Consider the following 23,217-nt stretch of genomic DNA (forward strand, 5'->3'; position numbering starts at 1 on the left):
GAACTTTCAAGTGAATTTTGGTTTGTATTTTTCATATTTTGAAATATAATCTTACTTTTTTGAGGCGCACCTAATTGCATCTTGTGGCACACCAGTGCACGGTTTGGGAACCACTGGTCTAAACATTGCTTTTACCAAATCTGATAAGGGTGAGAGACTAGTGGTGAATGATGCAGGTTTTTGGTAGATCTGATTCTGAATGGAAAATAATCATTTTGTTTAAATGTATAGAAGAAACTGAGCAGTTGCTTCTAGAAGTAATAATGGTGGACTAACAAAAATTAGTCAGTATTTATGAAGATTCTTTACAGAATCTTTCTGCATATTAACATTCACTATAATAATCACTTGAAGTCTTCTAACTTCTCTATATATGGGTAATAACACTATGAGACATCAGTGCTGTGATTAAGAAGTTTTTAGAAACAGTCTTTGTAGGTCATTTTGTATATCTCTGGCTTTATTAATAACAGGTTTTGTTATGTTTAGACAGAAAAATATTTCCACCAGTCTCATTTTGTGGTATTTGTCATGAGTTCTCCATATCTAACATGATATTGTAGGACAGTTCATTTGACAAAAGCACAAACAATGGCAAAAAAAAAAAAAAGGATTTCAGAAAGATACCAGAGATATTAAAACAGCTTGTACAAGTATTTTTTTGCTGTCACAATTTATTTTCTTTAATGGTGATTTGCTTTGCATTTCTTATGTCCACTGTAATTAACAGATATCTGTATATAACCCTTCTAATGATCTATTACCATCAACTTTAGCTTGTCAACCCTGTGATTAGTAAATCTCATTACCTACTCGTATGTAAAGGAGTTACAAACATCATTACTAATTACTCGATATGGTTTTCTTGCAGGTCGTTTTGATAAGGAAGTTGACATCAATGTTCCTGATGCCACTGGTCGTCTTGAAATTTTGCGTATCCATACAAAGAATATGAAGTTGGCAGATAATGTTGACTTGGAACAGGTAATCTCACTCCCTTACTTTCCCAATCAAAGAGAACTGTAGAAATGAAGTGCATTGTACAAGTTTACTACCATAACCTTGGGTTGACTTACCCATAACATTTATCATTTAAACATCCATTTTCCATGCTGGCATGGTTTCTATGACTGGATATCCTTTCTAATGCCAACCGCTTCACAGGGTATACTAAGTGCTTTTTGTGTGGCACGGGCACTTTCGTGTGGTGCCAGCACCCGTTAATATGTGAAATTCTGTGAACAGAAACAGGAAATCTGTTGGATTGTCTGTAGCTTTTATTGTACTACTTTCTGGTCCTTGAGTTCCTTTAAGTTTTTGGATCAGCTCTTTGGTTTGAGGATAACCTCTGAGTTGAGATGTTTTACTCTGGTCTATGTATATGACTTATTATGTCAATAATAATGTAATGTAGTTTATTGTGGTTGTTTAACCTCTGGTTACTTTTGATTAAATATTCTTTGAAGATCCTGCCTCTTACCCCTCCCCCATGTTTTTAGGCTTACAATATTCAATGTCTCCTTCATTAAGACATTGGGTATGTTCTGAGGGAGACCAGACCAGAATTTCCACTTAGTTAGACAATTCTGTAAGCAGTTACCACATTGGCTTGATGAACAAGTGTTGTCTCTGCTGTCTAACCTTTTTGTTACTATATACTTGTTGAGATATACTGCTTTTATTTCAATTAATTTTGAAAATAAAGGAGGGTTTAGTAAAATAACTTTTGTCTTTATTAAGCTAGTGTTTGGTACATAAATTAACATACAGTTTTGAAGGAAGATTTTAATCACTTTAAAACGAGAAGTTTGTATCCTAGAATCAGTCTCAGATGAATTGGTATCAAAAAGGTTAAGAGCATCTCCAACTGAACTGATCCATGACCCAAAGCATCTGTGACTGACACCTTAGTTGCACTCATCCTATTCTATATTGGAATGTACCTTGTGTGTGTCCTTTTTAAGACTATAAAGTATCATTAAAGGGAGATTTAGCTGCTATTTCTAGCAACTGAAGTATGTGTGTAGCTGCTCTCTCTTTGGCTTCAGCTCACTCTGAGTAGATAAATGTTTGGCTTTTTTCTAATGTTGATACATTGATATTAATCATAATCATTATTTTTGGCATTCACTTTTCTAAACTGGCAGGGATTGGACAAGACTTTTGAGACTGTGTTTTATGATTAGATACCCTTCCTTACTTTAACCCTTTTCATTGCTGCTTAAGATATATGCAGTGGGTCTGTTATAAAAACCGAGATACACAATGTGAATTTTCTTTTTGTTGCAGATTGCCCAAGAAACTCATGGTCATGTTGGTGCTGACTTGGCATCTCTTTGCTCTGAGGCAGCTCTTCAGCAGATTCGGGAGAAGATGGATCTTATTGACTTGGAAGATGATTCGATAGATGCAGAAGTGCTTGATTCTCTGGCAGTTACAATGGAAGACTTCAGGGTTTGTACACATTCCATCTTTATATCTCTAAATTTTTCTTTCTCTCTTCCTCTCCTTTCCTTGTTAACTATATATGGTCATGCTTGTGTGACATCTGTTGTGAGTGAGATTACCTGTCTTTCATAAATTTCTCCATAATATGAAGGTGTAGCATGGTGATAGTGACCTTTTTATGTCAGCATGTCAATATTTTTGTATCTTTAATAATCCTGTCATTGGAGTGTTACTTAAATGTATTTTAGATGTAGGTCATCATCATCATCGTTTAACGTCCGCTTTCCATGCTAGCATGGGTTGAAAGGCATATAAGCATTTTCTAAAATGTTTTTGCAGAAATTTTTTTTTTTTCTTATAAACTCATTGCTTCTAACATACCTTATAGGTTTATCATTATTGGTACTGTAAATATAATACTGTTCTTATTGTCTCCTAGCTATTACTTATTTCTGTGGACTGTTGTTAACTTTTCTATTGGACTTCATATTTTCAGTGGGCTCTTGGAAAGAGTAATCCTAGTGCTCTTAGAGAAACTTCAATTGAGGTTCCTTCTGTCACCTGGGATGATATTGGTGGTCTTGATGATGTTAAGAGAGAACTTCAAGAACTTGTTCAGGTAAGCTGTCTCCCTTTTTTGCAACCAAATTTCTAATGAAATGCAGTTCATGAGCTTACATTTTTCAAAATAATTGTTGAGTTGGAGGGGTTCAGTAAAATAGTTTTATTAAGCTGGTGTGTAGAGAATAGTTAAGGGAAGGTTTATATCAAAATCTTCCTCTTTTTGTCTTTCTTGATAAAATAGTTAATGTTAGAAAGGGCCACCAATTAACTGTTAACATTTAAGTCTGAAAAATAACCTAAGAATAATAATTAAAAAAAAAAAAAGCATTGACATGTTCTAGCACTCAAGTATGTACTTTTCTGGAAAATTCTATAGGCGTTTCCCATTCAGTATTCCATAAGTTGTCTTCCATTTCAGATATATTTTCATACTTTCTCTTTGAAAAATTGAATTCATATAATAAATTCTGTTATCTTTGTAACATTATTAATTTCTACTTATTAATGTTGTTTTTTGTCTTTTAAACTTAAAAAAAATTTTTTTTTTCAGTATCCTGTTGAGCATCCTGAGAAATTCCTCAAGTTTGGCCTGACTCCATCTAAGGGAGTTTTGTTTTATGGGCCACCTGGATGTGGTAAAACCTTATTGGCAAAAGCAATTGCTAATGAATGCCAGGCCAATTTTATTTCTATTAAAGGCCCTGAATTGCTTACCATGTGGTTTGGAGAGTCTGAAGCAAATGTCAGAGATATCTTTGATAAGGTAACCTTTTTCTTCCTATTATGACCTCAAAATTCATAGACTTACTTTTAAGCTCACCCTCTCTATGAAGCATAGGTCATCAACAACTTTTCTTCTCTCTTCTTAGATTTGGGCTGTCTTTTCTGCTTCTCTCCAGTTGCATTTCTAGTTTTTCAGCTTTGCTGCATTGCCTCCTATATTTCCCAGAGAGAGAGAGAGGTCACCATCCAGGATCTTGATGGTTTTGAATTGCCATTGATGCTTCTGCAACTTTGCTTTTTTTCTAGGTTGTGGTGTTGGCCTTACACTTTTTTTACTTCTGAGAAGAGGCAGTCCATATTAGTTTGACATCTGTCCTTTGACCTGTGCAGCATGGGAGGTCTTATCAGGAGCTTGCACTCTGCTAGCATAGCTCTTTGGGTCATTGAGTCACACAAGTCACAGTAATGCAATAAGAACTGGACTTTGTGTATAATATACTACAAAAAGAAAAACTAGTTCAAATACAATAAAAAATATATAAATATGATCAAAAATATTTCAAATCAACATTGAAAGACTTTCCAATGACTTAGAAATCAAACCAAATATTGTGCTATCTCAATAATACTAAAATTCTAGGGATGTTTGTGTGTAACTGAAATATCTCAGAAATAGTATATTTTATTTTAATTTTTTTTTACATATTTATTTTCATACTTACCTTTGGCATTGCAGTACAAATTTTGGTGACATTTGGACCTCTATTTAAATGATTAAACACAATTTTTGTTTGTTATTTCTTGATGTAAAAAAAACATGGCTGTGATTACTATTGTTTAGATAGTTCCAATTCAGTAAGTCCAGAAGTGAGGTTGAATATATATACATGTATAGGTACCATGAATTCTCATTCTACAAACTGGCAAACAATTCTATGAATACTTTACCAGGTAACGCTGGGTAGTAAGTATAGTAATTATATATATATATTTACCAGTGCCGCTAGACTGATTCCTGTGCAGGTGGCATGTAAAAAACACCACTTGAGCGTGGCCGTTGCCAGTACCGCCTGACTGGCCCTCATGCCGGTGGCACGTAAAAGCACCCACTACACTCTCAGAGTGGTTGGCTTTGGGAAGGGCATCCAGCTGTAGAAACTCTGCCAGATCAGATTGAAGCCTGGTTTGCCAGTCCTTGGTCAAATCGTCCAACCCATGCTAGCATGGAAAGCGGACGTTAAACGATAATGATGACATATATATATATATATATGTGTGTATATATATATACATACATACATACATACATATAGTCACAACATCTTTTTTTTTTTTTTTTTTTTTTTTTTTTAGAAATACATCTTATTGATTAACAATTTCTCTTATAATATTTGTTGTAATTACCAAATAACTGACAAGATATATTTTTGTTTTTTCTTACACTTCTAGGCTCGTTCTGCTGCACCATGTATCTTATTCTTCGATGAATTGGATTCAATAGCTAAATCTCGTGGTGGAAGTGTTGGTGATGGTGGTATGTATTCTCTTGTGCTGAATTCTGGATTGAGGAATGATTATCCCCGTGGTGCTATTTTTTTTTGTTTGTAGCTTCAGGAATAGCAGATTCTAGCAACAACATCTTTGAAATTGTCAAAGCCAGTTTAAGATATTATGTTGGGGAAATTCTAAAAGTATACATCATTTAATTTGATAAATGTTATGGAAAAATCTTTTACTTTTAAGGAATTTGGTCTTAAGTATGAAGGTGTTTTAAATTGTTTAATTCAGTTCAACCCTGGTAGATTAGATCTGTCATCAAAGGTATTTCAGCAATAATTACCTTGTTTTGCATTCAGACTACATTATCTGAATCCCTTTTCTTCTTCAGCAAGATGTGTGTGTTGGCTTTTAACTGTGATTTGTAGTGAGTTGAGCTCACTACAAACAGACTTTCAGTTTATGTATTTGGAATCCTCATCAGTTTTATGCCTGCTTTTTCATGCTTGCAATGAGTCAGGTGGAATTTGTCAGTTTTTCTATGGCCAGATGCTTTTGTTAAACTTCACCTATTTCTAAGCAAGGTGATATCTTCCCTTTGTGAGACATTTTTCATGGAAAGATTGGAAATGAACATCACTTGATGGTGCTCATTTACAAGCTTCATATGATGTCGAAACAAGGATACACACACACATACACACAACTGGCTTCTTTCAGTTTCTACTTACAGGGCTTTTGTTAACCCAAGGCTATAATAGAAAACATTTGCCCTAGGTGTTAGGTAGTTGGGATGAACCTGAAACCACATGGCTGTAAAGCAAGCTTCTTAACTACACTATCCTTCCTGCAAATACTGTTAAGTTAGAAAATTTTGTTGACTTGCATTTAATTTCAGTTTTACCTTATCACTTTTAGGTGGTGCTTCGGATAGAGTTATTAACCAGATGCTAACAGAAATGGATGGAATGAATGCAAAGAAAAATGTTTTTATCATAGGAGCTACTAATAGGTAAATTGATTTTGTATTTCAAAGAAATTGCTCTTTTGTATTTTCTGTTACTATTTCTTTTCTAATGTTGTAAAATTTTGTTGCAGACCAGAAATAATTGATGCTGCCATTCTTCGACCAGGCCGTCTTGATCAGTTGATATATATTCCATTGCCTGATGGAAAATCTCGGTCCCAAATTCTAAAAGCTAATCTACGAAAATCTCCTGTTGCTAGAGTAAGTTCTATTTTATTACTGATTACTCAGAATCTGTTTTAACACTTCAATGAGCATACTTAATATAGTGAGTCATAAGAGAAGTTTGAAACTGTTGTAATACATTTATAATGAGAAAAATCATTAGTCTTTGTTGTCAAGAAGACATTCTAAGGGCAAAGAAGAGAACTCTGAAATTTAAGTTCAGGTATAAATGAAGAAATGCAGTGAGCAGTAAGTAGGCGTGGTGACCGCTCTGATCATGTTTGTTTTATTATACCTCCTTAATGAAGTATAGTCTAACATGAAACTGTCAGGCAAAGTTTTCATAAAAATTAATCCCTTGTTAGTTTGAAAATTTTGCAGGTATGTTATAAAATGTCAGTTTGGGGTCCCATTGCCTTTCTGAAAATACAAGATTCTCTTGTGCTGGCTCGTATTGCCTACTGGATCTCTATTTCACTTGTTGCTAAGTAGTGTTCCTCATCAGATTGTCAAATGGACTAGTTGATAAAATTAAAACACTTGAACTTCACTTCATGAATTTTTTCATAATATATTGTATTGCTCTGCTATTTCAGGATGTCGATCTAGAATGTCTTGCTGTAAATACAAAAGGTTTCAGCGGTGCAGATTTGATGGAAATTTGCCAACGTGCTTGCAAATTAGCAATTAAAGAGTCAATTGAAGCTGAGATTCGATTAGAGAGAGAACGCAGTCAAAGTGCAGATGCAAACATGGTGAGTAGTAATGCTCTGATAACTAATGTGCTTGGGGCATTAGTGCTTGAGACTTCTTCCTATACATTTCTCAACTTAAAATTTTTTTTTTCTTTTATAAGTGTTGTGTTAAAGGTTTATAAGTTTGTTTGTACATTTGTTTTATGACCAGACCTTCTTTTCACTAACATTTTTATTTCTGTCAGGGAGATTTGTTTTTTCTGCTTGTCTTTGAAAGCATAAAGCTGCAGGACTTGTTTATTGAAAATGTGAACACATCAGTTTGCCTAGATGGTGTCATGTGAAGATACGGAATGTAACATTCTTACATACTCTTATAAACAAGGAGCTGCCATTCAGTTTCTGTCTACTAATTTCACTCACAGGGCATTGGTCAGTCTAAGGTTGCCTAAATGCTGTGTTTGAACCTTGTTGGCGATGTTAAATATGTAAAATTATCAGTTAGAAAAGAGAAAGGAGGGATTCATTAGTTTTGTGAGTTATTGCATACCACCAATATCTAGTTAGCTTTGTCTCTGCAACCATTACCGAAAGATTCTTACTATGACATTGTGCTGAATGATCTTCTAAAGCTTGTTTATCATGTGCAAAAGTAATGAGTGTCAGCATTTGTCTGTATTACCATTTTAATCCGTTTGATACCAACCTGCCTGAAACTGCCTTTGGTTCTAAGGTACAAAATTCTTGTTTTAAAAGGATCTAATTTAGAATCTTCCAGCAAAATTGCATGTTAATTTACATTCTAAACATCAGGTTAATGAGGACAGTTATTTTATTAAATTTTTCATTATTTTAAAAATAAATTGAAGGAAAGGGCATAGTAAACAACTTTTGAAAATCTCTCCCATAGCTGTTGAAATTGCTGCCATTGAATTTTATTCTCAAATTGTGTTGGTTTAATATCAGCTGGGAAAATATGGACTGAGGGAATTCCCAGAGTTTAGAAACATTAGGGGTAACTTTGAACTGGATGGAGAGAGTATGCAAGTAAGGGCTCCTTCAGAAAAGAGGCCCCTGACTAGGGATAGAGGGCTGAGATAGGAAACAAATTGTATCATTCATTTACCATCTTTCTAATGTCTTTTTTTATATATTTTTTTTAAAATCTAACATAACTATGAAGTGTTTATCTTCAGCTTTGTTATGAGTTTTAATGAGTAAGATTGTAGGTTCCAACCTTACCACCTCATTCCTATTGTCATATGGAGTAAACCACATTCCTATTAAATGAATTTTGGATACTCTGAAGTTTTCTCTAGAAATACATAAAGAATAATATTCAACATTATAAAATTGCAAAAGTATCAACTGGGAGTATGCATCATAATAAAGCTTGTTGAGATGTTAATTTGGTCCATCACAGCTTTTAGTTGGTGGATGCAAATATCCATGCAATTGTTGATTCATTTAATTATATAAAAAATTAACCTTTTTAATTAAAAATTATTAAGTTACCAACTAGGCTGTTCTTCACTATCGTTTTCTCTCTCACACTATTTTCTTTCTTTCTCATTTCTCACTGCTATTCAATAAAAGTGCAGTTGAATTGCTTTGCAATCACGTGTTAAGTGCAATCATACTGTGCAGCATCTTGGAATGCATGTATTCCATAGCCTTAGGTTGGTCTGGTCCTTGTGAATTAGTCAGAAAGTGTGTAAGCTTATCTGATATACCTGTAATTCAAATAACCATCCTTGTTATGCACTCTCACCATGATTATGCCGGAGAATTACATTAACCCTTTCGTTACCAAACTGCCCGAAAAAAATTTTGGTTCATGTGACCAAGCCGCCCAAAACCGCCCGTAATCACCTATTCATATTTAAATGAGAATATCTGAGCAAATCTCGTTAGTACATTCGTGAAAACACGTGATTATTTGTGTAAACAGTTCAGCTATAGTTTTGTACGACGATCATGTTTTTTTAATTTTGTGAATTTTGGGAGATTTTTTTCCAAATTTGTTCCTGTTGTGTTTTCAAAATTTGTAATCCTGACAAAAAAATGGATACGAATTTTATTCTGTCAAGCAGCGAGTCAGAATTCGAAGGATTTTCCGTTGAAGACCTTGATAAATCTAACTCTGTAACCGAAAAAAAAAAAAAGCACGTGGTATTTGATAATGAATCTGAGGTTTCATTTTCCGAAAATGAAAGCAGTGAATCCGAGAGCTCCGATGATAGCGATAAAGAGAATGAATTAGTACCTGAATGGAGTGAAAATTTAAAAACTCCTTTCAGTGATTTTTCTGAAGAAACTGGACCAAGTCACAGTCTTACCCAGGAGAGTAAAGCTTTAGACTATTTCTTTTTGCTTTTTCCGATGTGCCTATTTGAATTGATTACGGCGGAAACAAACCGTTACGCTAAATGTAAACAAAGCGTAAAAAAGGATAGTTTGAGGTTTCCCATAAACTTGAATGAAATTAAAGCATATTTTGCCATAAATATTATTATGGGCATTAGAAAGTTACCTAGAATAACAAATTACTGGAGTAGTGATGAACCCTTTGGCGACGAATACGTCTCAAGTATAATGACTAGGATACGGTTTTTAAAATTGACTCAATATCTACATGTAATAGACACGAGCAGTACACCAGTACGTGGAAAACCAAACTTTGATCCCTTATTTAAAATAATTGACTGTGTTCAAAGCACATATAAAACAGTTTATAGATAAGGGTATGGTGGGCTATAAAGGCTGAGTGCGTTTTCAACAGTATATGCCAGGAAAGCGCACAAAATGGGGGATCAAAGTTTGGAAAAGATTTGTGAATCAAATACTGGGTACTGCTCTGGATTTTAATTTTATACTGGCAAAAGAGACAGTAATAAATCCAGTAATGTGCACAACTCTTCTATAATAATATTTTGTTGTATACCCAATTGAATATTAGCTAATAACTCATTTTCTATAGCGATGTTTGAACAAAAATTTAAATAATTTTATATTTTGTTGAATTTACCTGTAATTAGTCACTTTGTGACAAAAATTTTGGTATAGAATTGGTTGAGAACCTTTCGTTAATTTATCTTCCAAAAATCACATTAATATGTTGATAAATAAAACAAGTTAGAGTTGTTTAATGAAACCAGCCTAAATTTATGATTATGTTAGAAATTAATTGAAACACATAAGGGGTGTAGTTTGGTTAGAAATATGTTAACGAAAGGGTTAAGGATAAAAGTGTTTATGGAATACTCAGCCACTTAAGCTACAATGCAATGAGTGGGTAGTTCAGTTCTATTGAACTGAAATAAGCGTCCATACCTAGAAGATTACAGTGATGGTAATAAATACCGAGTATTTATACTTCAGTTAAGCAACCAACTCTCCACACAATAAGTCAGCTTTACTTTAGCACATGACACTATATTTACATTATAGCTGTATGTTTATAAATGGTTTCCTTTTGATTTTTCAGGAAGTTGATGTTGACCCTGTCCCAGAGATCCGTAAAGACCATTTTGAGAGAGCTATGGAGCCAGCTCGTCGTTCAGTATCTGATAATGACATTAGAAAATATGAAATGTTCGCTCAGAATTTCCAAAGGAGTAGAGGTTTTGGAAATTTCAGGTATATCTATTTCTATATGTTATCAATATTATTTTATATATAGGGTGAAAAACTAGAGGTAGTCGATAGCTTCCGCTATCTGGGCGACCAAGTTAGTAGTGGGGGTGGGTGCGCTGAAAGTGTAGCTGCTAGAATAAGAATAGCCTGGGCAAAGTTTAGAGAGCTCTTACCCCTGCTGGCGACAAAGGGACTCTCACTCAGAGTAAAAGGCAGACTGTATGACGCATGCGTACGAACAACCATGCTACATGGCAGTGAAACATGGGCTGTAACTGCTGAGGACATACGTAAGCTCGCAAGGAATGAAGCCAGTATGCTCCGTTGGATGTGTAATGTCAATGTGAATACCCGTCAGAGTGTAAGTATCTTGAGAGAAAAGCTGAACATTAGAAGCATCAGTTGTGGCGTGCAAGAGAGACGATTGCGCTGGTATGGACATGTGGTGAGAATGGAGGAGGATAGCTGCGTGAAAAAGTGCCACACCCTAACAGTTGAGGGAACCCGTGGAAGAGGTAGGCCCAGGAAGACCTGGGCTGAGGTGGTGAGGCAAGACCTTCGTACATTGGGCCTCACCGAGGCGATGACTACGGACCGAGACCTTTGGAAATGGGCTGTGCGTGAGAAGACCCGGCAAGCCAAGTAAGATCGTTGCCAGTGCCCCTGGACTGGTTCTTGTGCGGGCGGCACATGAGATGCACCATTTTGAGCGTGGCCGTTGCCAGTACCGCCTGACTGGCTCCTGTAGGATTTTCGAGCGAGATCGTTGCCAGTGCCCCTGGACTGGCTTGTGCGGGTGGCACATAAAAGACACCATTTCGAGCGTGGCCGTTTTCGTGCGGGTGACACGTAAAAGCACCCACTACACTCTCTGAGTGGTTGGCGTTAGGAAGGGCATCCAGCTGTAGAAACTCTGCCAAATCAGACTGGAGCCTGGTGTTGCCATCCGGTTTCACCAGTCCTCAGTCAAATCGTTCAACCCATGCTAGCATGGAAAGCGGACGTTAAACGATGATGATGATGATGTATATATATATATATATATATATATACTCTTTTACTTGTTTCAGTCATTTGACTGCGGCCATGCTGGAGCACTGCCTTTAGTCGAGCAAATCGACCCCAGGACTTATTCTTTGGAAGCTTAGTACTTATTCTATTGGTCTCTTTTACCGAACCACTAAGTTACGGGGACATAAACACACCAGCATCAGTTGTCAAGTGATGCTGGGGGGACAGACACAAAAATATATACACGCGCATACATATATATACGACGGGCTTCTTTCAGTTTCCGTCTACCAAATCCACTCACAAGGCTTTGGTTGGTCTGAGGCTATAGTAGAAGACACTTGCCCAAGGTGCCACGCAGTGGGAATGAACCCAGAACCATATGGTTGGTAAGCAAGCTATTTACCACACAGCCACTCCTGCGCCTATATATATATATATATAAATTATATGATGTATGTAGCTTGTTGTAAATTTTAACTTGGCAGCATTGAGGTTACGTGGTTTGTCATTGTAACGCTAATCGCTATTGTATTGGTTTAAAACTCTCTAGTGCCACAACCTCCTTTATTATCATTATTATAGGTAGTACATGCCAAAGAGGTTATTGCAGGCATATTCAGTAAGGATGATCACTTGTATAAGGAACTATATATGCTTATATGTTTGTGGAAGATTGTGTGATTGCTTGCATGTATGGATTTGTTCATATGGAGATGTGTGTGTGTATACAGTCATATTCTAGTACTAAAGCTGCAATATATGATTTTTTTTTTTTTTTTTTTTCAGGTTTCCTGGTAGCAGTTCAACAGGTGGAAATAATCAACCATCCGGAACAGGTGGTAGTACTCCTAATACATTTGCTGATGATGGTGAAGATGATCTCTACAGTTAGATTGTTACTTCCAGCAAAGTCTTTTATCACCCCCAACAATTTATAAACAAAAAAAATTTTTTTTTTTCTCCCTCTGTCAACCACTTTCAACATGTCTGCTGTTGAATTTGTTAGTTTCACATTCCCTTCTCTCAATAATTTGCCATTTCACTTATCAGTTAAAATGTAGAGCTATTCAAGTATGTTACTTCATGGCCATTTCCGAATTGCATAGTTAAAAGTGGAAAAAAAAAAAAACTAACAAAAAACAAAATGTCTCTAATATCCAAATTTTCATACTTTTTTTTTCTTTATTTTTTACATGTTTCCCATTGAAGTTTTTACTTGAAAATTTTCTCATTTCCCTCCCATTTTATTGATAAACGGAGGAGATACTTATATTCCAAGAAAACACCTATTCGTAAAGAGAAAAGTTTATAAATGCCTACCTACTTTCTCCTCTCCCTGCCACTGAAAAAAATTTAGAAAAAAAAACAACTCAAAAATGTGAACTAAATATTACAGAAAACATAATTTAAAAATGGACAAGACATGGACAATTTTATTCAGACAACAGGCTAAAATGACAAAGGTATATGACAAAAGACGGTTCAAAGCACTGAGATGTTTAAATCGAATGTTATTGCTATAATAAAATACCTATTTAAAAAAGAAAACAAATTTAGAGTATGTTGTTCACTTTGTATTTTTAATGATGAAAAGGTTTTATGTGTTTTTATTGTTTTTTTTTTTTCCCCTACCCCCAACGATTTCATGTTTACATCTTTTTTTAATTATTTCTTTTGACTTAACTGCTGTTATGTTTTGGTTTGTTTGTTGCTATCCTGTAAGAAATTTCAGATGAAATTTTTGAATGCTTTTTAGATTGTGAATGGAAAAATATGATAGTACTACTTACTGACCTACATTTTGTGTCAAATTGCAGAAACTTGATTTAAAAAAAATTTTCTTACAAAAATAAAATATTTTTTGACTTCAGCTGGATTTGAACTCTAAATATAAATAACCCAAATAAATACCACAAATCATATTCTGCCACACTAACAATTCTGCCAGTTTTTATCATTTAAAAAGAGAATAGTATTTTCTCTTTCTACTTATCTTTTGTGTTCAGATACTTTTACTTACAATGTTTATATTTATATGAAAGGAATGATATTAATTCAATTACCTTATAAGTTGCATTATTTTGTACTTGATTCTAACTGAAAAGACTGGGAGGTAACTTTGTACCTGGAGCAAAGTTAAAACTATGACAAGAAAATAATTTCCTGCCAAGATAATCCTAAATTAGGGTTGCATCTTATACACAAATACAATAAATAAAATATGCAGGCCAGAGAATACAAACAAATGAAATTGAGTATCATGTTTACTATAATGAGTAAAAGGAAATATCAATAAATAATACTTAAAAAATTATTAATGGAATATTTTCATTAGTTACATTCCTGTATCATCATCAACGGTTAACGTCTGCTTTCCATGCTAGCATGGGTTGGACGATTTGACTGAGGACTGGTGAACCAGATGGCTACACCAGGCTCCAAACTGATTTGGCAGTTTCTACAGCTGGATGCCCTTCCTAACGCCAACCACTCCAAGAGTGTAGTGGGTACTTTTACGTGCCACTGGCACGAACGCCAGTCAGGTGGTACTGGCAACGGCCATGCTCAAAATGGTGCGTTTTACGTGCCACCTGCACAGGAGCCAGTCCAGCGGCACTATTTTCAGTTAATGAAGAAAAGAAATATTGAGCCCATTTGATTGCCTTAATGCATATGTTTAGAAGGAACGGTTTTAATTGAAGAACTTATGGGTTTTGCTCGCTGTAACAATTTTACTGGTTCACTAAATTTCCCCACTAGTGACTTGGGGTAAGTAATGTTAGAATGAAAGACATAACATAAAGGAACAAGGGGAAAGAGGAATTGGCTTTACATTGTAAAGGTCATAAGCATATATATATATATATATATATATATATATATATATATATATATGAAGAATGACAGCTGAAAGTGTTAAGCAATCCAAACGGGAAGTAGTCTGAGGGAGATATGAAGTAAAAACGGTGAATGCTGATATTTAGAATATTAAGCCTCAAGGTAGATAAGGGACTGAAACGAGTAGCGTGAAAATATACTGGAAAAATGAACATGAAATTATATAGCATCTATTTATACTATCAACGGTGTATATAGCCAGTTACTGCTGTATTTCTCAACAGAAATGTAAACACAAATAGAGAGATGAAAATTCGTCTCAGCGAGAACGCTAGAAGCATTTCGGCCATTGAAAATGCCCAAGGTTGAAATGCATCTGGTACTCTTGCTCGCCGCTGCTGGAACGAAGTTTGTATCCTTTTCTTATATGTATTGTTTTTTACACAGAAGTCTCATAAGAAACGTTTTCTCTGGACAAATGTTGTTGTTGTTGGCACTCCGTCGCTTACGACGTCGAGGGTTCCAGTTGATCGGATCAACGGAACAGCATGCTCGTGAAATTAACGTGCAAGTGGCTGAGCACTCCACAGACACGTGTATCCTTAACGTAGTTCTCGGGGATATTCAGCATGACACGTGACAAGGCTGACCCTTTGAATTACAGGCACAGCAGAAACTGGAAGTAAGAGTGAGAGGTGTGGTGAAAGAGTACAGCAGGGTTCGCCACCATCCCCTGCCGGAGCTTCGTGGAGCTTTAGGTGTTTTCGCTCAATAAACACTCACAACGCCCGGTATGGGAATCGAAACCGCGAGTCCGCTGCCCTAACCGCTGGGCCATTGCGCCTCCACTATCGACAATGTGTGTACAGTAAGTATAATATATAGATAGCTATTTTAATTACTGCCTTAGTTGCGTATACCGGATAAAATTAGGTATATATTGTGTGCGGATATGTTATATTTTCTGTTGCATATGTGGTGTTATTCATTTAATCCATTAGATTCCAGATACATTGTGGTGCTACATTAAAAGGTTTTGTCAAATTGATCCAATACTTTTTTTTGAATTTGGAGCTTGCCGTGTAGAAGATGCGCTTTTTCACTTTGCGATGTGTGTACATATATATATATAATTATTCAGCCACTTGCGCGTTAATTTCACAAGCAGGCTGTTTTGTTGATCGGATCAAGTGGGACCCTGGTCGTAATAACCGACAGTGCCAGTGTTGGTTACACACACAAAGATTGCTCTGCGTCATATACGGTCGCATTACGTACAGATGGAAGACTGAGCTTTGTTGGCTAGAGAGTCGGAGAAAGAGTAAGTCTCATAGGCACAATAATTGTTACTAAAAAAAAAAAAAGAACAAAAAACCGCCTCCAGAAATTGGTAACGCACCAAATTATCACACCGTGGAAGAACAAATCATCGAAAATATGCTAACGGTTCATTGGCAGTTACGTGAGATCACATATTACTGTGCCGCCTTTCCCAGCATACATAGCCTAAACCCAACATATTCTTTAGGTTTGTAATATAAATATATATATATAAACAAAGCTATTACGATAGTGTTCGATCGCGGTGACACAAAACATCAAGCCAGAAATACTAAATTCTCATCCTGTGGAGTAATTCTCTTAAACAAAATAAGCCGACGATAAAGTTGGCTTGAAAGAAGATTAAGTGGAGACAGCGTTCCCGTAAAGTTATTTATGATAGATTTCTTATATTGCAATGTTATTATCAGTCCGAGTATGCTTGTTGCACTTTCGAACTGGAGAACAAGCTACTCACTGCGTTTTGTTACGGAGAATATATCTCGCTTGTTGACAAATGGTGTGTATACAAATGAGGTGTGGGATCTTTTTTAAAACGGGGGCCACATTTTTTCATTAACGAAACACTTTGAAACTTGGAACACTGGTAGAATGTGTCATATAAAACATCTTTTTCTCTTAGTCTTCTTTAAAAAAAAAAAAGAAATCCATAAGTTATTCCATGCTAAAATTGTATTTCTGTAATTTCAACCAATCACTGACGTCCATTCAGCCGATATACATTAAGTGCCGACTACATAAACAAACGATTCTGAAACAATTAACCCTAACCCTAACCCTAGGGTTAGGGTTAAAGCAAATTTAAAATGAAAAAAGCAAATAAAACGAAGGTATGGAGATTAAATACGCTTTACATCGCTTAATCAGCCAAAGGAGTAAATATAAACAACTGAATACTTGTCAGTGATTGGTTGAAATTATCGAAATAAGACAATTTTTTACATGAAATAAATTCGAATACAAAAATATTTTTCTGTTCTATAACACAAAATAGGTAAGTATACGAAGTTTGAAAGTCTTTCCGTACCAAAAACACTACGTAAAACATTAATGAAAAATGTGGCCCCCGTTTTAAAATAGATCCGAGGTGTGTACACGTCATTTATCAACAAGTGAGACATACTCACCATGACAAAACACAGTGAGTCGCTTGTTCCCCAGTTCAAACGTGCATCAAGCATATTCAGATTGATAACATTGCAATTTCACTTATCACTGCTTAGCGCTCCCACTCCGTAAATTTTGTATTGTTCAAACCTATGGCTGACAAAATAAGAAAAGAGCGACCGTTATAACATTAAATTTAAGCTAGATGCTGTAGCATTTGCGAAGAAACAATAAATAAGGCAGCACTTACTCAACTGAAAAAAAAAACAAAGGTAAGGACTCTGAGGAGACAAGAACGGCTGAAAGCTAGTAGATGTTACAGATGTCTCCGCAGAGGAGTTGTAAAGACTTGAACAATTAAATCTTAGACAAAAGAAGGGGCTTTTCCATATCTACTAAAAGGATTTACACCATTGAAGACTTGTAACAATGGAAAAGATATCAATGAGTTTAGAGGGTCACTATCATGGTGTTCCAGATTTATGAGGAGAAATAATCCTGTATGAGGTCTAGAACAAGTATACAAAATGTCTTCTAAAACGATAAAAACATCATTCGATTTTTTAGGTTTGTAGTTAATGCAAAAAAGAGTTAATTTTGATCTTTCACAGATATCAAATAAGAATGAAATATTTTTGACATTTTATGTCTCATCAAATAAGACGGTAGAATTCTATATATATATACTAGTAACTAAACCCGGTTTCACCCGGTCGGTTTGGATGATGTGGCTGTAAAACCTGTTCTGTGAAGCATTCGACTTGTTTGGGCACGTTTACGTTAACAATTCTAGAATGACTTTTTTCTGTCAAAACGCTAAAAATAACTGACCAAAAAAAAAAAAACCCACTTCCTTTGCGCTCGCACACGCGCACACACACATTCACATGCCCTCTTTTACATACACACATATATTCACACATTTGAAACGCTCACCACTTCTTTCCTTATTCATCTATCACCTCTTCCTTTCTTATTCATAAACACAAAAGTATTATTATAGTAGATTATCTCGGTAACCATGGGAGGTATGAAAAAACATGACATCACTCCTTCCTTCATTATTCATCTATCACCCATTCCTTTCTCATTCATAAACACAAGAGTATTATTATAGTAGATTATCTCGGTAACCATAGGAGCTATGAAAAAATACCAAGCCCAGCATCACCACCGGATCATTCTACACATCTGTGTAATTTTTCGCGCAATTCCACCCAGCCGTTTGACCGTGAATCCCAAGACAAGACTCGCCCATGTAAAATTTATATGTATAGATAAAAAAAAAAAAAAAAAGCGAAAGATGTTAAGGGAGACAATCAAGTTAAAAATTATGTAAGGGAAACAACTCTAAATAAAAGCCATTTATTCTCTAAGTAAGGGAGATAAATCTAATTATTAATTAATGCGGCATACACACACACACACATACATACATACACGCTCACAAAATAATGTAATTGACCGAAAGCTTAAATTTCTTCTCATAATTCTTCTCATAATTTAAAAGCACGAAAATACTATCGTTACATACATCCTAACACGTCATTTCTACGGATTCTCCAATTCAACGATGATCGATAACTCGTGTTATTTTAAACAAGCGAGCTGTGTATATATCTTTCCACATGCGCCTGAAGCCTTTCTTCACGTGTGTGTGTGTGTGTGTGTGTGTGTGTGTGTGTGTGTGTGTGTGTGTGTGTAGATAGATAGATAGATAGTTATAAACATTACCAATATAAGATACTAAATTCTTGCTGCGGTATTTCTTTAAAGACGTATAGTGCTATAAAACACTGTACTTCAAAGCCAGACGAAACGAAACAAGGAAGTGAACGAGACTGACACCCGCTCATCAGTGCAATATACTTATCTCGCCTTCGAAACGAAGTGTTTATGGGTGATGGGTTGACTTCTTGAATAAAATTAATGTTAAACTGGGTTGCAGCGTTTAAACAAAACCAACCGAAACACCCTGGGAACCTCACGCGACAACGATTCGTCTCTTACTCGATTCTTCGAGCTAAGAAACAACTGTCCCTCTCAAGAGTGAAATCTGAAGCGAAACTAAAACAAGCAATGCATACTGAGATCAGAGTAAAATATAAAACAACTTGGTAACATTCTGAGTTGGATACTGACAACAAATTGATCTGGCGACGAATTGTCTTACTGCAGGAGATAAACAGATGCCAAGCCTTGGTTTCGCGAACAAAGATCTATGAACAGAGCCGTCCATGTAAGATTGCAGGCTCACGGGTGGCTGACAGGACAATACCTGACACAAGCTGGCAAGACCACAGCAGCTAGAAAAGTCTATTCTGGACTCGGAGTTACTATTTACAGTTCTTTCTCAGTCAGTTTTTTCTCTCTCAAGATCAGCCCTGAGTGTGTTCCTGAAGAAGAGACCCTGGTAAATTGTATATCATGAGCCCTTGTGAATATAGGCTATAGTAGACACTTGATGATATTCATCGTGACACACACGAAGGATTTCTCCTGAGTATTCTTGTGCTTTTTCATTAGTAACCCTCATTGACGTTGTGACAGCTAGTGGACACTTCACCACACAGCCCAACCTTATGCAGGCGTTGAAACTCTCTTCTGGGATGTATCATACTCAGACTTTTCCAAAATCTGCCAAACGCTGATTTTACTTATGCTACTCTATTGTCAGCCTCTTTGCCAACCATGGCACTGACGAAACGATGTACCTCAGGCTGTTGAAATTGTGGACTATCTTAGTTTTGTCTGGCGATGGTGATGCAGAGAGGGCGGTAATCTTCTGAAGGTGTGATAGGTGAAGACCTTTTGACTTCTTTAACCTGGTTTCAATCCCGAAGAGCTCAGTAACTTCTATGAAGTAGGATTTTATACACTGATTCTTGTGGAAAGCAAGTGTAGTACCTCTTGGATGAATATTTCCAATGTTTTGATGTGGAATTGTTGTCAGCTCAAGTTGAGGTGGTTGCCGTTCGTGCAATATTGAATAGAAAACCATCCTGTTCATCGAGGTCTTCTGTGGTCCTCGCGAGTATCACACTGAAGAAGATGCTGAAGCGAACATACATGAGGATACAGCCTAGCTTTACATCGTTTGCTTTTGCGAAGGGCTAGAGATTTTATTGTTGTATTTGACTTGTCCACGCTGATTCTCATATAGCTGAAGAACCACGTTGAGGAACTGGAGAGGGACGGCTTAGTCGTTCGATAATTCTTCACAAACTCTTCCTGTTCACTGTGCGTGTGTGTGTGTGTGTGCAAACCAAATCTAATACACACAAAAATAAACAAGACCTTTTCTAAGGTCTACAAACTTCACGAGCAGATTCTTGTTCTGTTCGCTGCATTTTTCTTGCAGTCGACTAAGCACAAATTCTATGTCAGTGATGCTCCTGTTGGCTTCGAATCCATATTGGTCCTCTGAGAGGTGTTCATCCACAACGACACATACTAGTCTTTTCCAGAGTACCACAAGATTCTTCTTGTGAGGAAGAACTGTGTTGTACTCCAGTAGTAGGAGCTATCTGTCTCCTCGCCCCATTTGTCTTGTAAAGAGTAATAATGACATCACAAAGATCTGGTGGTAGTTTGATTTTATTCCCAGAAGCAGATAATGAACTGATGAAGCTTAGTGAGCAATGTAGATTTAATTCTTCCAAATATCTGCTGGAATTTCATCAACCTTATTACCTTACAACTTTTCAACTGCTCTATAGCATTGGTAGTCCCGTTGATGGTTTGAATCTCGCCCAGATGTTTTCTCCGGTTGTAGCAAGATGCAGTAAAATACCGAATCACGGACCATACGGTTGGTGCTGAGAAGGGCTTAGAAATGCTCCAACCATTAGTTGAGGATGGTAGTCTTGTCTGTAAAGTTTGCTTGTTTGCCTGCGCTTCGCAAAGGACTCTTCAGGGCTTCATAAAAGCCTTCTAATATTAGCACAAAACTGAGTTCTTATTGCAAGGCTGGTCTACCACATGTTCTGAATCTCTCGAGACTTGCACCGGAGGTTGCTGTATACACAGCAGAAGGCTGCTTTCTTAACAAGACAAGATGGCCGAATAAGGGGTGTCTGGTAGGCATATATCTTTTCAACTAGCAAATCCTGGATTTCCTGTTTATTTCGATCCAGCCAATTAGTCTACATGCGTAGAATTTAACTTTTTAGACTAAATTATATAATCCAATCATTTCGTCTGCACCGAGTTCTTTCTATAGTGTCTGGTTATTCTTCTTTATTGAATAAACATTAACAGAATGGTACATATAGATACATACACGCTTACATACAAACATACATACATACATACATAATACATACATACATACATTGTTGTTGGCATCCTTTTGTCTCGGTAGACAATGGAGTTGCGCATAAACTAATCCAGTCTGGTTTTTACATTTCATGTCTTCTCCAGTTTCCTCTCCAGTTTTGCGCAGGCCTGGGCTAGATGTAAGAAAATCCTGGGTAGCCCAAATCGTCAGGATTCCTCTCTCGATCTTGCTGACGTAGTCCAAAGGAGTGCAGAGCATTGCGTTTGGCACGAGCTTGGTTGCAGGAGCTGCCGGAAGAGTGTCGAGTCGAACACTAAACCACCTGATTTTTTTTTAAGGTTGTCTCCTTTCCGTAACTCTGGATAGGGGCCCATACTGAGTACTGTCAGCCGGAGCCAGCTGAGCCCGGGACTCGTGTCAGGCAGGGTCGTTACTCTCTGAAGTAGTGAAGCAAATCGCTACCCACTACCTACATTATTACTCTACCCAGATTACAAGTTCAGGTTTATACCTGCAATTATTGGGGCACTGCCTAAGTATCAATCTTGAGAAATTAGGCTTCTCAAAACCAAAGGAGAAAGCTGATCCGAAGACTACAGATCCAAGCCATCATTGGAACCGTAAAAATTTGTAAAACTTTCCAGCATATCGTTTAAGTATGTATGAGTATATCTAGATATGCAAGTATATGCATAAGAAAACATACATAAAACAAAACATAAAAATCTGCACATGCATTGACTCCAAATATTGCAAATATACACACGCACACATGCAAAAATAGCTTGTTGATGTTGTTGAAATTCCATTGAATTAGATCTAGGTTAGAAACCGGCTCTTTCTCTATTGGCAAAAAATCTTGCTATAAAACTGAATAAAGACATACATACATACATACATATATACATACATACATACATACATACATACATACATACATACATACAATTTTAAAGTTAATTGTAACCTTGTGAGTGAGTACCTAAACGTACTAGCGTAGCTAGAGTGTGTGCCATCCAGGGCGGCCCTTCAGTTTGGCACCCCTGGGACCCCACAAAATATACATATTCCCTACAACAGACCCAAAATTGGTGCCGCCCCCATAAAAGTGCCACTCGGAGCGGACCCCTCCGCCCCATTCTAGCTACGCTTGTGCCTAAAGAACGTGTAACGATAAGAAAATTTCTGAGTTTTGGTAATCAACAGTGTGATATTTTTGGTTGAAGTCAGTGGAAAACACAAATTCCTTTGAAAGACACCTTCGACAAAACTCGATCCAAACGTGACTGTCATGTCTTTCAGACATTCTTTAATGTATTCTTCTTTTCAGTAAGACAAACCCCTGTGGGTTGAGGAAGATTTAACTACTATTTCTACGAGATCGAAACAGTCACATAGCAGGCGCTTTCTCAAGTTGTGAAGAAACCAGATGTAATTTTCTGGCGGAGGTTGTTGTTGTTGTTAGTGTATAACTTCATCCTCGGTTCTGATCAAGCAGATCTATGAGTAAATATAGTCCATCCATGGCAATCACGTCTTATTTTTCGGCGTAATGAATCTAGGACTACATTATTTTTAGGGTTGAAAAGTATGAATTGTGGGAGATTGGGCTGCTATTTCTAACAGATCGAATGATCACATGGATGGTGGTAGTGTGGGTGACGTAGCTTAGATAACGACGGCGTGTGTGTATGTATGTGTATGTGTGTGTGTATGTTTATGTGTATGTGTGTGTGTATGTGCATATATATATATATATATATATATATATATATATATATATATATATATATAGGCGCAGGAGTGGCTGTGTGGTAAGTAGCTTGCTTACCAACCACATGGTTCCGAGTTCATTCCCACTGCGTGGCACCTTGGGCAAGTGT

At 36.5% G+C, this 23,217-nt stretch overlaps 1 protein-coding gene across 2 annotated transcripts in view; it reads left to right on the forward strand.

Moving 5' to 3' along the window:
- The window catches only part of LOC106878147 (transitional endoplasmic reticulum ATPase), a 44,304-nt gene extending 30,983 nt beyond the window's left edge, over nucleotides 1–13,321 (forward strand). For both annotated transcript variants that reach the window (XM_089355531.1, XM_014927274.3), the window contains exons 10-19: nucleotides 872–984; nucleotides 2,290–2,454; nucleotides 2,945–3,067; nucleotides 3,563–3,775; nucleotides 5,185–5,269; nucleotides 6,151–6,244; nucleotides 6,331–6,460; nucleotides 7,021–7,179; nucleotides 10,607–10,758; nucleotides 12,556–13,321. In XM_089355531.1, the coding sequence (XP_089211657.1) occupies nucleotides 872–984; nucleotides 2,290–2,454; nucleotides 2,945–3,067; nucleotides 3,563–3,775; nucleotides 5,185–5,269; nucleotides 6,151–6,244; nucleotides 6,331–6,460; nucleotides 7,021–7,179; nucleotides 10,607–10,758; nucleotides 12,556–12,661 (1,340 nt within the window). In that variant the 3' untranslated portion in view covers nucleotides 12,662–13,321. The remainder of the gene's footprint in view (nucleotides 1–871; nucleotides 985–2,289; nucleotides 2,455–2,944; nucleotides 3,068–3,562; nucleotides 3,776–5,184; nucleotides 5,270–6,150; nucleotides 6,245–6,330; nucleotides 6,461–7,020; nucleotides 7,180–10,606; nucleotides 10,759–12,555) is intronic.
- The last annotated feature ends 9,896 nt before the right edge of the window (nucleotides 13,322–23,217 follow it).

This window comes from Octopus bimaculoides, chromosome 7 (genome assembly GCF_046866305.1).
Source record: "Octopus bimaculoides isolate indiv1 chromosome 7, ASM4686630v1, whole genome shotgun sequence".
Taxonomy (NCBI): Eukaryota; Metazoa; Mollusca; class Cephalopoda; order Octopoda; family Octopodidae; genus Octopus; species Octopus bimaculoides.